The following is a 14,366-nucleotide window of genomic DNA, read 5'->3' on the forward strand; positions in this document are numbered from 1 at the left end:
GACCCAATACCTAAACTTAACAACTACCTTACTAACTATTTATAAGCAGCAAATTAGGAATTTATTGAGGGAAAAGTCATAGTTAATAGTGAGTAAGTGTTCCCTATTCTAAAGTGTTACCATTAATTCTTATATGTGACCCTGGACCACAAAACCAGTCATAAGGGTCAATTTTTTTGTGCTATTGCTACAAATATACCCCAGCCACTTAAGACTGGTTTTGTGGTCCAGGGTCACATATACACTTTATAATTAAATCTTATTTACCCCAAACTTTTGAATGATAGTGTATCACATTTTCCACAAAATATTAACAGCACAACTGGTTTCAACATTTATAATAATAAGAAAGCACCAAATATTAGAATGATTTCTGAAGGATCATGTGACACTGATGATTGGAAGTAATGGCTGCTGAAAATTCAGCTTTGCCATCATAGGAATAACTTAAATTTGAAAATCCATTAAAATAGAAAACTGTATTTTAAACTGTAATAATATTTCACAATATTACTGTTTTACTGTATTTTAGATTAAATAAATGGAACCTTGGTGAGCATAAGACACTTTGTTAAAAACGTATTCCAAACGTTAAACTGGTAGTGTTTTTTTATTTATTTATGTATGTATGCATGTAAAATTGTAATTATCCCAAACTCTGGTAGTGTTTTTTCTTTTTTCATTATCATTATAATTTTTTTATGTACTTATTGTATTTATTTTTTCTTTATTTATTTTTTTACATTTATTTATTTATTTTTTGAGAAACAAATTATCTCTGGAGTGTCATCATTAAAGACTACTTCTAATTTTTTTTTTCCACTTTTGTTGACAACTTTATATTCAAATTTCTGTTAATAGCCAGTTTTAGTTTAGTTTACAATAGCAGTCCTTTTAATTCAACAGTGTGATGGTTCTGACCTGTTGATGGAGAATGGAGTTACTGAACGGATAAGTGAAGCCACGGCTCCAACCTTAGCAGCCTCTGAGGCCCCTGAAGCCCGATAGGCTACGGTCTCCCCATAGCTGACAAACGGCTGGTTATACACAACGATTTTCCCTTTAGCCTCACTCGCTCTCTTTTTGAGCTCTTCAAAAGACTCCACCACCATTACCTCTGCCTCTATACCTGCCAAAAGAATATAAGCTGGTTAGATATTTGCAGGTGCATGTATTTAAAAGATGAATAGTGACTACTAACCTCCTGGAGGAGTTCCAACACTACTACCAAGCCCAAGTATGGCTAAAGTGTGGTTTCTCGGTAGAAGCATCACCGCGCTCTCCTCCCCCCGCACCCAGTGAGGGATCTTCACTTGCTCTAGATGCACATTCTCCAGTCCGTCCCGTGTCAGGGCATTGTACATGTACTTAATGGCCAGGTCTAGGTTCTTAGAGCCACTGACTCTGTTTCCAACAGTGTCAGTGAACTCAGCCAGCCTCTCATAGGAACGGTTCTGAGCCTTGCCATACACTGCTAGGTTTATGATTCGCTGAGCGATGTCAGAGTACTTAAAAATCTCTTTGGATATTTCTGAAAGCGGTTTACTGTTATAACTGTGAGGCCTGGAGTGGCACTGTAGACAGCGAAGTATAAGAAGTGTCAGAAGCACCTGACTAATGGAGTTTAGACACCTGCTTTTACTGCCAGTCATCTGAAAAGCACATGACAGGGGAAAAAAAGTCAAACATTTCTGTTTTAAAAAAAAAGAGGAATATTTGGCATTTATCATATAGTTAAATATTACTTCAAATAATGTTTTAATATATATATATATATATATATATATACACGCACACACACATTTCTGTTATGGCAGTAATGCAGTTTAACTGGTCATAAATTGTTTCCTGGAACTGTTTTCAACTTTTTCAACATTGTTTTTTCCTGGTCGTTCTTGATATGAAAACATTTTATACACTGAAGCCCAAACATGTAAGCTACTGCCATTTATTTGATCACTTGCTCATGTTGGCACATACAGTATTAATAATAATAATACAGTACATTCAAGCACAGCTGGTTTTACGAAATCTAAAAATGCAACAAACCGTTTGCTATTTTGCAAAAGATATTAGACGACATAGTGGCTTATTCTTGGTTTTTGAGAAAATATATTAAAATACTTAAAGGCGTGATTTAAATAGCAATGTATTCAAAATTATAAATAATTTACCGGCATGACTCACAATGAAAGTACACTGTACATACCTTGAAAACATTGGGCGCTCATGTGGCTACGGCAAGCTCCATGGGACAATCAGACAAAACGCGTTTAGTATTCAACACGAGACACCTTTCACAACGATGTTTCACGAACCGTTGCAGTTCTTATGAAGCAAATGGTTAACAATTTACGTTGTAAAAACACACGGCGGTTTAAAAAATTAACGGTTTACTGTATTTATATTTATGTAATTTATAGATCAGGGTGTAGGCTAAATGTGTTAGGCTAACCAAGATGAAAAATTTTTTTTTAATCCATAGGCATTTCCATAAGATGTATTATTATTATTATTATTATTATGTCCAATCAAATCAAATTCTGTTCTTGCTAAATAGCCTAATATTTGACAACTATTTTACGACCATTTATGAGATAAACGAACGACAGTAGTATGAACTACTGGACTCTTTTGTGAAATTTTGCTATATAATTATTATTATTATATTTATTTTGCAATACAATTCCTCCCAAATGGTTTGGTTTGATATTACAGCTTCGAAAACCAAATCAAATTTGACATTATGACTGGGCAAAACTAAAACAACATCAAAAACCAACACATTTATGAATAAACTATAAACATGTTTATGCATATCTTTTCTGCAGTTTGTGGACAGGTGTCCTGACTAATAAGTGTGAGATTCTTTCAGAAACAGCCTTTGTGGCAACTTGTGCGTTTAATACATTTTCCTGTCAGAGATTTAACATCTATGGACAAATCCCAGAGCAATCTTCATTGGAGGTGTTACATTTCCACCACAGCTTGTGTTCGATGGTCCAAAGAGAGAGTTGAGAGCCACTTGGCATGCATATTGATTCATTATGTACATATTCATACACACAGTGATTGAACAAGTTGAGAGTAATCTCCAAAGAGAGGTGCATAGGTCGATGCACAAGAAACGTAATTAAAATACCATGAGAAAATGTTTATTCAGTAGTGTTTTTTTATGAAATACAATACTGTTTCTGTGACATTACCACTCATCACATTTCTCCAGTTCCAGCTTTTAACATCATTCCGATGCACAAATGTCCTCAAATCCCTGTAGAACTGTTTCAGAACAGTAGGCACTTCAAGGGCTTCTAAAACATTTGTGAATATACATTTTCATAGATTGTTTTTAACTAACATATTACATATAATATGTAGTATATAAATAATTATATTCTATAAATTATTGTATATTAACATATACAGAGACGTCATTGACTCTAAATGGTCAGGTCTTTAAAAAGAAACGATGGAAATACACATGAAAAGAAGAGTACAAATGAGCAGATGTGATTCATGTTATTAATCACCATCACTGTTAACAACACTGTTTGAGTCTTTGGAAGGTCAGAGACATTCAGCAGAATATGCTTGAGTCAGAAACATAGGAGAAATCTTTGCAAAAGCTGCTTCCGCATGAGGGATAATATTATGAAATAAAGAAAAATGGCCTTCATTAGGGTTCCAGTCAACAGTGAACGTTGGGAATGTGTTGATTGAGAACAGTGTGGGCGTAAAAATCAGTAATACTGACGACTTATACTGGGTAAATGATGTTAACTTGTCATGGAAGATTCATTATTGGACTCTTCCACTTGTTCATAATGAAGACTGAATTCATGTAAAAAAAAAAAAATCCATATCTTATTCTAATGAAAATTTTTTTTCTTCCAAGCATTGGGTAAGTGGGTATCAAATAGTTCTGTGAAAAAAACAAAACATTCTTGACCTTGATGCGCTTTTTTTGTGCAATGCAAACTTACATAATGGTTAAAGTAATTTGAATAATTTAAGTAAATTACAGTGCTATGAATGGTGAATGGTTTACCCACTTTACCCTGCATGAGTGTTTACATGAAAAGAGAGAGAATAAAGTAGTACAAGTAGAGAGCAATGTGTTCTTGGCTTCAGGCAAAGTAGAATTTGAACTTTTAGGGACTTAACACTGTACCAACTACATTAATTTATAATTTAACAATAATTTTGTGATCTTTGAATGATATCGGCCAGACGGAAGTACACACATTCATTCTGACTGAAGAACAGAATGGCACAAGCCAAGGGAGAAAACCCCTTTACAAAAATGATGAGATGAAAATGAAGTTACTGATCAAATCCACACTGAGATAAGTTACTGAAATGTAATCAGTGGGAAATTAAAGGTATCAGATATAACCCAGGATTTACATTCCGGAATTGTCTTGCTCTTTAATAAAACGTTCTTCTACTGTTACAAAGTAGTCAATGACTAAAACCTGTGAGCAATGATTTACCTTCATACACTGACAACAACTGTTTTCAAAACCCATAGAGAAACAATCTTTGACGTTTTTGATTCCAAAAAAGAAAATAACAAGCCCCGGTTGGCTTTGTGAAGCAAAATTACTTTTTTGTTACATTTTTAAATATGTAAAGGTTCCCCGTAAAAAAAAAAAAAAAAAAAAATCCCCTCGATGGGATTCACCATTACTCTTGGAGAGGAGTTGGTTGTTATAACGATGTTACTGTTGGCAATGATTTGTCGTTCAGGCGTAGAACTCTTTACTCGGAGCCTTCTGATAGGCTGAGCTGGGATGCTTGCGCTCTCCAAGGTCGTAGCTCCCCTCGTCCTTCTTTCTCATACGGTACACCAGAAGGAGGATGAGGAAGATGGCAAACAGGAAGCCAATCACTCCGCCGGCTATAACCGCTGCACCAAGAAAAATGACACCATATCATAAAAATTCATATGGTTTGAAATAATATCTAAAATCATGTTCAAGTGCACATCATATTCAAATGCTTCAACGAAAACTTACAGATGCAAATGAAATAAAATATTAGAGAAATTTGACACAGAGACAACAATGGTTTGTCAGCTTATAGAATTTATTAAAAAATTAATAAAAAATCATGTGTAATTTTGAGAAAAATCTTTATTTAAGCACTGGGATAATGATTTGATTTTGTCCTTGATCAACCTTGAATATCTTGTAATTATGTTTTATTCTATTTGATATTTAAAAATAAAAAATAATTTTAAAAAAAATATATTATTATTATTTTACACACACACATACACACACACACACACACACAAAATGGATATGCCTTGAACTTTCTAACACAACAAGTAAACTAGTAGTCCATTAAAAAAATAAATCAAAAGAAACCAATTATTTACCAAATTGGTCAATATTTATGAATTTTAATTATGTAAATGTGAACATTTTCAGTTAAGTATATTTCTAGTCTTTAAACTGGCACTCTGCTGCTTTTGCAGAAATATGCACCTCATCAATTATCATTTCCATCATAACCAAATGTAAACTTATTTTGGAAAAAACAAACAAAAAAACAATTGTTCTGTAAAATGTTTGGCATAATTTTTTGTTAAAAATTGTAAAATTGTACACATAAATATTAAATAAATAAAAAAAATAATACTAAAACTTTAAAACTAAAAAAAATGTACAAAGTAGAATTTTCTTGATTTGTAAATATCTTAAAAGGTCTGGCCTAAATAGAGACCCTATAGCAAATTAACTTTTAAATACTCCACAACATGAAAAAGTAATAAAAAAAAAGAAATTACATTTTTAAAGCATTTTTTTCCCTTTAAAATCTTAACAGGGGACTAAAAAGTTCCCCTAATTGAAGAAACACTCTTGTACGTTGTTCATTTTGAACATACCTGCCAGCACTTCTGTCCTTTGGAAGAGACTTTCTGTGCGAACCTCATGAAGCAGGTCAGCATCTTGTGCAACACTCGGTGAGCTGGTGGCTTCAACAGTGACCTGGGGCTTTTCTGTCTGATAGCCAGAGATCTAAAAAACAGAGAGAGAGCCAGAGAGAGAAAGACAGCTTAACATCGAAATTGCTGACACAAAAAACAGTTGAGCTTGTAGATAGTGTCGGAAAAAGTGAAGAGATTCAATAACAAGATTGAAGGATCCAACATAATAGTAATGTTCAGTAAAACTGTGAGAGACAGCAGGTCAGTGTAAGCATCAAAAAGCGGCAATATCAAAAGTATCACAAGTTGTCACAGTTTTGCAGGCTGTGCAGGTTTTCGGAGCAGCGGGAGTCAGCAAAAGCTTTGATAGTGTCAGAATCAGTATGACTGAAATGAGTGAGCTACCGCACCTCTGGTTCTGGCTCTGAATCAATGAATTTGTCTATGCTGATTTTGTCCATCTCTTTGGAAATGGAGGACTCTGAGCTGGGGCTGCTGCTGTAGACAGGCTGCTGAGTAGACCCTTCTTTGAATTCTGGGTACCGCACAATTACCGTGGAAGTGTCTTCATCATCATCTGTGTCACTTGAACCTAAAGAGACATGAGAAATAAAGATATGAGTTGAATAAATAAGCTTTCCATTGATGTATGGTTTGTTATGATAGGACAATATATGGCTGAAATACAACTATTTGAAAATCTGGAATCTGAGGGTGCAAAAAAATCAAAATATTGAGAAAATTGCCTTTAAAGTTGTCCAAATAAAGTCCTTAGCAATGCATATTACTAATTTTTATATGTGTGTGTGATATATTTACAAAAATGTATGAAGTTTTGATATATTTACAGTAGGAAATGTACAAAATATCTTCAAGGAACATGATCTTTACTTAATATCCTAATGATTTTTGGCAAAAAAGAAAAATCGATGATTTTGACCCATACAATGTATTGTTGGATATTGCTACAAATATACCCGTGCGACTTAAGACTGGTTTTGTGGTCCAGGGTCACATAATATATTATATTATATTACATTTTGTGAGGATTTCAAATGTACTCTTTCTGCAGTTTACACTTAAATGCCAGTAGGTGGCAACAAGTGACTCTTTATGAGCGAGTCATTGGAATCATTTACTCAACTGACTAGGGTTGCATTCCACTTTGTTTTTTTATGCTGTTCTCTCACTAACTTCCCTATGTCTCAGATGTACGTCAGTGATTACACTGCAGGAGTGCCCACTACTGGTGGAACCCTTGCAATTGGTGAATTGGAACGTCCTAATTGACTATGGATGATTAAGTTGATTAATTATTTACTTTTTTTTTTTCCTTTACAGATTTGTTTGATGCAGCATTCTGTATGTATATAGATATGCTTCAGCTGTTTTAAATATTTAAAAAATAATTTATATATCATAGAGTTGTTTGGGGTGGGGGTAAATTAAATGCAATCTGCGGTGACATCACAATCGAGTTGCATTGTTGTATATGGAGTGGCCTGAAGTGTACAGCACATATGAAGCAGACTTGCTCCCTCTGTCAAAATCGAGGGGTCAAGGGTCTGTCCATATAAATTTATATAAATTAATACTTTTATTTAGAAAGGATCCTTTAAATTTATCAAAAGTGATGATAAAGGCATTTATAATGTTACAAAAGATTTCTATTTCAGATAAATGTTGCTTTGAAATCACAGGAATAAATTACATTTTAAAATATATATAAATAGAAAGTTATTTTAAATAGTAAAAATATTTCAAAATTTTACTGTTTTTGCTGTACTTTGGATCAAATAAATGCAGGCTTGGTGAACAGAAGAGACTTCTTTAAAAAAAAACATAAAAAATCTTACGGTTCAAAAACTTGATAATATGACTGTATGACAGAAATAATACTGTGTAGTTTGAAAATACTGTTTGTGAAGTTGTTTCTTAACCAAACATGGTAACTGCTCTCTCTGTGTCAGCGGCAGTGCGAACGCAGATTTGAATGATCCGGTAAGACCTTTTCAAAGGTTTAGTAGACACGGGAGAATCGTTGTCATTTAGAAATGAGATCGTGTGGTTGTCTGAATCGAGATCGCGATCTTTTAACGATTAACCGTGCAGCTCTAGTCTTGGCTGACCACGTTTGACTGCAGGTGAAACATCTGTCCGCTCACAGGGTGGGCAGCATTGACTAGCAACCACCTAGCAGCCCTTCTATTACCAAAACATTACACAACCTTTAGACACAACAAAACTGGCTCTGTGGGTTGATTATAAATACTTAATTAAATGATTTTCTAGTCCATAACTTAATAGGTAATGAGGTGACGAGGTGCTCTACTAAAAGTCCATAACTCAATGATGCACTAGTAAGACGACTGAGAAAATGTCCAAAATTGCAGTTTTAATAGCATGTAATAGCATCATTTGTCTTTAATAATTATAGAATAAACATTACTACTCTAACTAGCCTAGACTTTTCCATTTTTTAGGTGCTGGCACAGTGCAAGGGTGTTCTAGGTGGTTGCCAGGTCATTTCTATGCGGTTACAAGGTTTTTGATTGGATTGCATACAGATGGCTACTTCCTAGACCAAGCCAAAACAGCTGTTCCATGGGTTTCTATGGCCCTGTTACAAATGGCATACTTAGTGTGTACGGTCGCATGCTAGCGTCCAGTGAGTCTTTTTTATTTATGATGTCCCATTTGTCATTTTCATTAGGTTTCAGAAGGGTCCAAAGCAGACTACTACCCTACATTAGGGCCATTTTATCTTCAAAGTGTGGACTTTGAGGAAGAATCAAGACCTTAGGCTGGCATGGCTCAGGGTTTTTGCATGTCTGATGATCTGGGCTGCCTCAGAATAGTGATAGTACTAAAATGGGCAATTTTAGAATCAGCTGGACTGATATAAACAATCCTTACCTGATCCTGAACCAGAAGTGAAGTCATCATCATCTAAAGGGTAGTCACCAGACTGCTGGTCATCCAAATAGATGTCATCAGTTGAGGCAGGGGACTGACCAGAGACCAGTACCTACACAGGTAAACACAAGCAGAACATTCAGAGCCAAAACATCTAATTTCATCTGAAAATGTTTGAAATTCTAGTGAGCTAGTGAGCTTTCTTCAAAGAAAAATATTTAGCCATTCCTATACATACAAAATTATCTCAAAGAAATCTTCACAGTTACAAAAAAAAGAAAGAAAGAAATGTACACCACTTAAGTACCATTATTAACATATCAAACAAAACCTTTTTTTTCCATTTCCAAACACAACACTGAAGAAAATCCTGGCTGATTTTGTTTTATGCTGAAGACATAAACAACAAATACGCCTGCCCAAGGTTCCTCCCACTTCTGTTTCCCTAGAAACTACCTCAAAGGAAAGTAATGTTTGATTCTCTTCCTCAGGAGAAAACTCTCTGAAAGCTCTCTGACCCACTAAAACGGTGCTAAAAAACCAATCTAAAAGTCAGCATCTGTCATTTCTCCACACATTGTGGAGGTAACAAAAGGTTTATCGCTCTGAAGTAATACTTCAAGGTTGAGGGGGGTGCAAACGGACAGCCACGGTCTAGCAAACAAATGTCATTGTTGTCAAGATAGAGGGGCAGATGGACCAATGTCTGTTTCCAAAACCTATGACCCTTTCTTTTTCACCGTGTTGGTATCACATCCTCCAGTGACCTTGTCATCTCCCACAGACCTCACCATTCATGCTCGCTCGGGCTCAGCCGTCTCTGATCTTTTCTATCCATATTAACCCTTCAGCAAATCACAATGCGCCACAAGCAGGACCAGTCACAAAAACAGCCGGCCACGCTTTGTGCACCTGTGTGTGATTGTATTTCTTATATTGTGGAGGGCAAACAATGAAATGAAGCACTGATATTGTCTGTATATGTGTGTGTATTTGATTAAAGTCTACAAGAGCGCCAATGGATCCGACAATGAGATTGGATAATACTCCAAGCACCTTTGTGTGCAATCTGAATCCTCCTATTCACCCGGATGATAAATAATGGCACTCAGGTGATAAGGTTCAATTTTATAGTGGTCACTCATGCAGGATAAAAACCCAGAAAGAACGAAGGGGTTGGATTCAAAGCCTGTACAATAACAGGAGGCTGGAGCGGGTGCTGTTTTCAGAGGCGCTGAGGGGGAGATTAAACGGGACTTGAAAGCCAATGGAAGACTAAATAAAGCCACAGAAGAGCCAGAGCCTGTGATCAGCCTGTGATCAGCCATGGGTCCTGCTCAGGACATCTCAAACATACATCAGCCTCTGTTTGACTCTTCACATTTTTCACAGTCTCCTCACAAAGCAAAGGTTTTCATTAGGTGTCATTGCTCATCGTGACAGAGAACACACAGGAAAACGGGATACAAAAACCCTGTTTAACCTCGACAGCTTACAATAATTGAACTTGAGTGACATATGGGCTGTGTATGAAACCTAAGGCAGCTGTCCAGACAGTCAATGACTAAACAGCCAGTGTTTTTGTATAAAGGTTCCTAAGCAAATTGGTTTCAGACAGACTTCAAAGGCAACGTAATGTCATCTCAAATGATCTAGAACAAATTCATGTGAGCTTTAGACATATCTGCGAATATTTAATGTCAACAATGCTTATGTCCAGGAAAGGAGAGTCAATGAAAAACAAAAATCAGCATTTTTTTATAGACAGGATCCACAAACTGTGGATTTGAATGCACCTTGATGTCTTCCTACTTAGTAAAATGTGTAGGACAGGCAGCAAGGAGCTATTTCTACCTGATCCAGATAGTTCACTCAGAATAAAAACCCTCTCATCATTTACTCACCTTCATGTTGTTCCAAACATGACTTTCTTTCTTCAGCAGAACACAAAAGAAACATTTTAAAGAATGCTGAGAACCAAGCAAGATTGGACCCCATTGACTTCTACTGTATGCACAAGAAAAACGCTGAGACATTTCTCAAAATATCTTCCTTTAGGTTCCACAGAAGAAAGAAAGTCAGGTTTGAAACGACACAAGGGTGAGTAAAAGATGACTGAATTTTCATTTTTTTGTGTGAACTATCCCTTTAGGAGCTATTTTTACCCGATCTGCTGACCTTTAAAAACTACTTCTGTTGATGTACGTTAATGTTGTCAGTTGAATCAATGATATGAATCATATTGCAGTTCATTCAGATGTTACCACATTAAGCACATTTTTATTTTCAAAATGAATCACATTTTACAAAACCTATTTTTTACTGTCTCTGCATACTACACCTTTGAAAGCACATTTTTTTCATTTTCACTTTCTCTTACTTTCTCTCTCTCTTTTATTCCACATTTAGAACATAATATTAAACATGGTAAGATAGCTTGTCTGAAAGTCGCTGCCATGATGTCTAGGATGCAGTGCTATGCATTTGCTAATGTGCTCTGTTGATGAGGAGCTCAGGTTTTTAGTACGTTGCTAGGAGGTCGCTAGGGTATTGGTAAGAGGTTTCTAGTGTGTTCTGGTTGGTTTCTAGGTGCTTATGGGCCCAAGTCAAAAGAGCCCACGATCAAGTCAAGTACGATATTCTAAGCATTACAGATGTGGCTCCAACCCCTCCATTAATGGAAGTCAATGAGAATTTTTCAATAGTTCTATATTCAACCAGGTGAAATCTACATGTCTGACTACTGAGAAATAGTACACCTCTCTCTAGTTATGGTTAAGGGCTTGTTCAGATACACATGTACACTTCATTTTCTGCATTCTGTCTAGCGCACAGTTTAGTGTGAAAGTCATCCATTGACCGTGGGCGCAGATAGACGTGTTAGGGCATATGCACAAAACCTAGTGGACCATATTGAGAACTCAAGTCTGTGCTGATGATGCAAATTATGTCATGTGAACAAAAGTGGAATGCGAACAAATGAACTTTTGACTTTAAGTTGGCATTAAATGGAATTTTTCTTATTAATTGACCATTATCCAATCAATAACCAATGTTTATAGACCCAAGTCCCCACCAAACACTCGCTCTTAAAAATAAAGGTTCTTTTAATGGCATCTACTGTTCCATGAAAAACCTTTAATATCCATGGAACCTTTCAATTGCAAGTTCTTCATTGTGGAAAAAGGTTCTTTAGATTACTGAAATGTTCTTCACACCAAGAAAAAAAGGTTCTTTTAAAAACTGTTCACTAAAAGCTTCTTTGGGGAACCAAAAATGGTTTTACTATGGCATCTGTGCCAAAAACGTTAGAATCACTTTTGGAATCTTTATTTTTTAAAATCTGTTCCAATCGAATTTTCACTACAATATGGAAGATACTTTGTTACTTCTGTTACATTGCGACTTTAAGTATGAGCAATAACAGTAGTCATGCCTATTTTAGCTAATAACACTAAATATCTAATACAATACATGTAAAGAAGGTACAAAAGTTAAATTGCAAGAGCATAAGGAACATTTTATTCATAAAAATAGCACATTTATATTTTTTAAAGGTCAAACTAAACCACCAGTATCAAATCCTAAAATAATTATGACATACATTTTTCCTTGTTTTTCTCTCATAGGAAATTGAGTCTCTGTTGCTTAATCTGTCTTCCAGCGAGAACGATTTTGATCCCTGTGATTTTCACACCCATGTGTTTCATGAAAACTGGCTTTAATGAATGGCTAAATTTTTCAAAATTGCTAACGGGATGAAGGGACTAAAAAGTCACGAACTGAAAGAAATTACTGCAGGTGGAGCAGTCAGATCTCAGATTTCAGGCTGAAGTCACTGTATTTTCTTTACTTTGAGGACGGCCATGAAAGAGTGAGAGAGACGTAAGTGAGGAAAAGCGAAGGAGTGAGCGAGCGAGGTTAGAGTGTGTTGGATAATATCTCTCATTCCAAAACAAACTCCTGTCAGCCATATGAAGGTGAGAGCCACATTCCTGAGTTCCCGGACTGCAACACAAGTGCTGTATTGTGCGAGGGTCTGAGTCCCTCTCTTTCAGCCCGTGCCAATGATACAGCTGGACAGGAAACTCTGAAACTCACAACCAGCTCACTCTTCTCACTCAAACAGCCTTGCCAAGCACACCGTGTCTCTCTCTCTCAGCACACCGTCACCAACTCGTATGTTCCACACAGTGTCCAGCCAGCTGTAGGCAGCTGCCAAGTCGCAGAGTTGAAAGCAGAGAGAACGCACTGACACATATGCTGGATTTGGCAAGCGGAGGTCTAAAGTACATAAAAGGAAAACATTTACTGCCGACCGAAAATGAGGTGAATAATTCAAAGACAGGAAGCAACCAGGCCAGGAAATTAGAATGCTGTCCGTGCCAGCATTAAAATGTCTACACCTATATTGTAATTTAATATGCTTTTAATATGACTTCATTTGTCCTTCACATAGAGAATGACAGTGACAGAAGCTAAATGCTAGTGGCAGTTCTCCAGGTGGCTCTGTCGGTTTCCACACCCTGTGAAATCCTGATTAATTAAGTCTAGTCAGGCTTCCCTCACACTCTTACCACAAGAGACACAAATACCGTAAACTGAGCTAGCAAATGCAGCTATTTTCCATAAGCCATTTCTCTCAAGTCAACAACATCTTGTAGAATGGGTGGTATATCCATGGACAGACTCAGTATGGACTGAAAAGCAGCTCTTTATGTTCTAAATCTCTAATGTTAGTCTTAACTGTAAAAATGAAAATCTACGGTTAAGTCATACAAAAATAAACAACCTACAATTGTCAGTGTGGCTACTTCAACTTACAAACTGTACTGTACTGTATTTCAATAATATATCAGATGGTGTAATAATAACTAATTATCTTTGCATTTTAAATACATGTGAAGGCCTCGATATATCCCAAGCAAATTGAAGAAGGAACTGGTGTGACAACTGCCAAAGTGAACTTTCTAGAAAAAGTTTGCTGGAGAACTGCTTCATTGTATAAACTGAAGTTGTAATTCTAATTGAAAGCAACACAGACATCAATTTTTCATGTTTAACACTGTAAAGCTGCTTTTAAAGCAATCTTTTGTATAAAGTGCTATAGACTTGTTCGGCATTGCTGGGAACGCCCACAAAAACGTCATAACCGTTTATGCCAAGGGGGAAAACAAACTATTCGAATTAACGCGCGGAGACCTTGTTAGGCGCTTGATCTTTACTTTTTGTGATGATTTCGACTGATTATGAAAATGATTAGGCAGCCGCTGCACACACTACATAGAATAACGCTGCGCATTTCAAGGCACTTCAGTGCAGTGGACCTTAATGTTACCTGTTTTGTCAATGTTAAAATACTTAATATATCAATAAGAAAGTACGGCAGGCTTTTACTCAAGTCTTTATCACTTTATTAAAATTAAGCAAAACAAAACGACAAATGTTTACTTTCACAAGCCGTCTCGTATAGGCTTGTAGTAGCCTAAGCTGTCTCTTGCTCAATTAGGGAACA

General features: G+C 36.1%; 2 protein-coding genes across 2 annotated transcripts in view; both read right to left on the reverse strand.

Moving 5' to 3' along the window:
* Positions 1-2,344, reverse strand: part of LOC107749145 (carboxypeptidase Q) — a 54,294-nt gene extending 51,950 nt beyond the window's left edge. Inside the window, exons 1-3 of the mRNA XM_016564248.1 lie at positions 2,210-2,344; positions 1,202-1,652; positions 922-1,129 (exon numbers count right to left, since the gene is read on the reverse strand). Coding sequence (XP_016419734.1) covers positions 922-1,129; positions 1,202-1,652 — 659 coding nt within the window. The 5' untranslated portion in view covers positions 2,210-2,344. The remainder of the gene's footprint in view (positions 1-921; positions 1,130-1,201; positions 1,653-2,209) is intronic.
* Positions 2,345-3,139: 795 nt separating this feature from the next.
* Positions 3,140-14,366, reverse strand: part of LOC107748562 (syndecan-2-A-like) — a 28,427-nt gene continuing 17,200 nt past the window's right edge. The window contains exons 3-6 of the mRNA XM_016563408.1: positions 8,852-8,963; positions 6,346-6,527; positions 5,894-6,026; positions 3,140-4,909 (exon numbers count right to left, since the gene is read on the reverse strand). Coding sequence (XP_016418894.1) covers positions 4,746-4,909; positions 5,894-6,026; positions 6,346-6,527; positions 8,852-8,963 — 591 coding nt within the window. The 3' untranslated portion in view covers positions 3,140-4,745. The remainder of the gene's footprint in view (positions 4,910-5,893; positions 6,027-6,345; positions 6,528-8,851; positions 8,964-14,366) is intronic.

The sequence above is a fragment of the Sinocyclocheilus rhinocerous genome, unplaced genomic scaffold (assembly GCF_001515625.1).
Source record: "Sinocyclocheilus rhinocerous isolate Xijiao unplaced genomic scaffold, SAMN03320098_v1.1 scaffold491, whole genome shotgun sequence".
NCBI lineage: Eukaryota > Metazoa > Chordata > Actinopteri > Cypriniformes > Cyprinidae > Sinocyclocheilus > Sinocyclocheilus rhinocerous.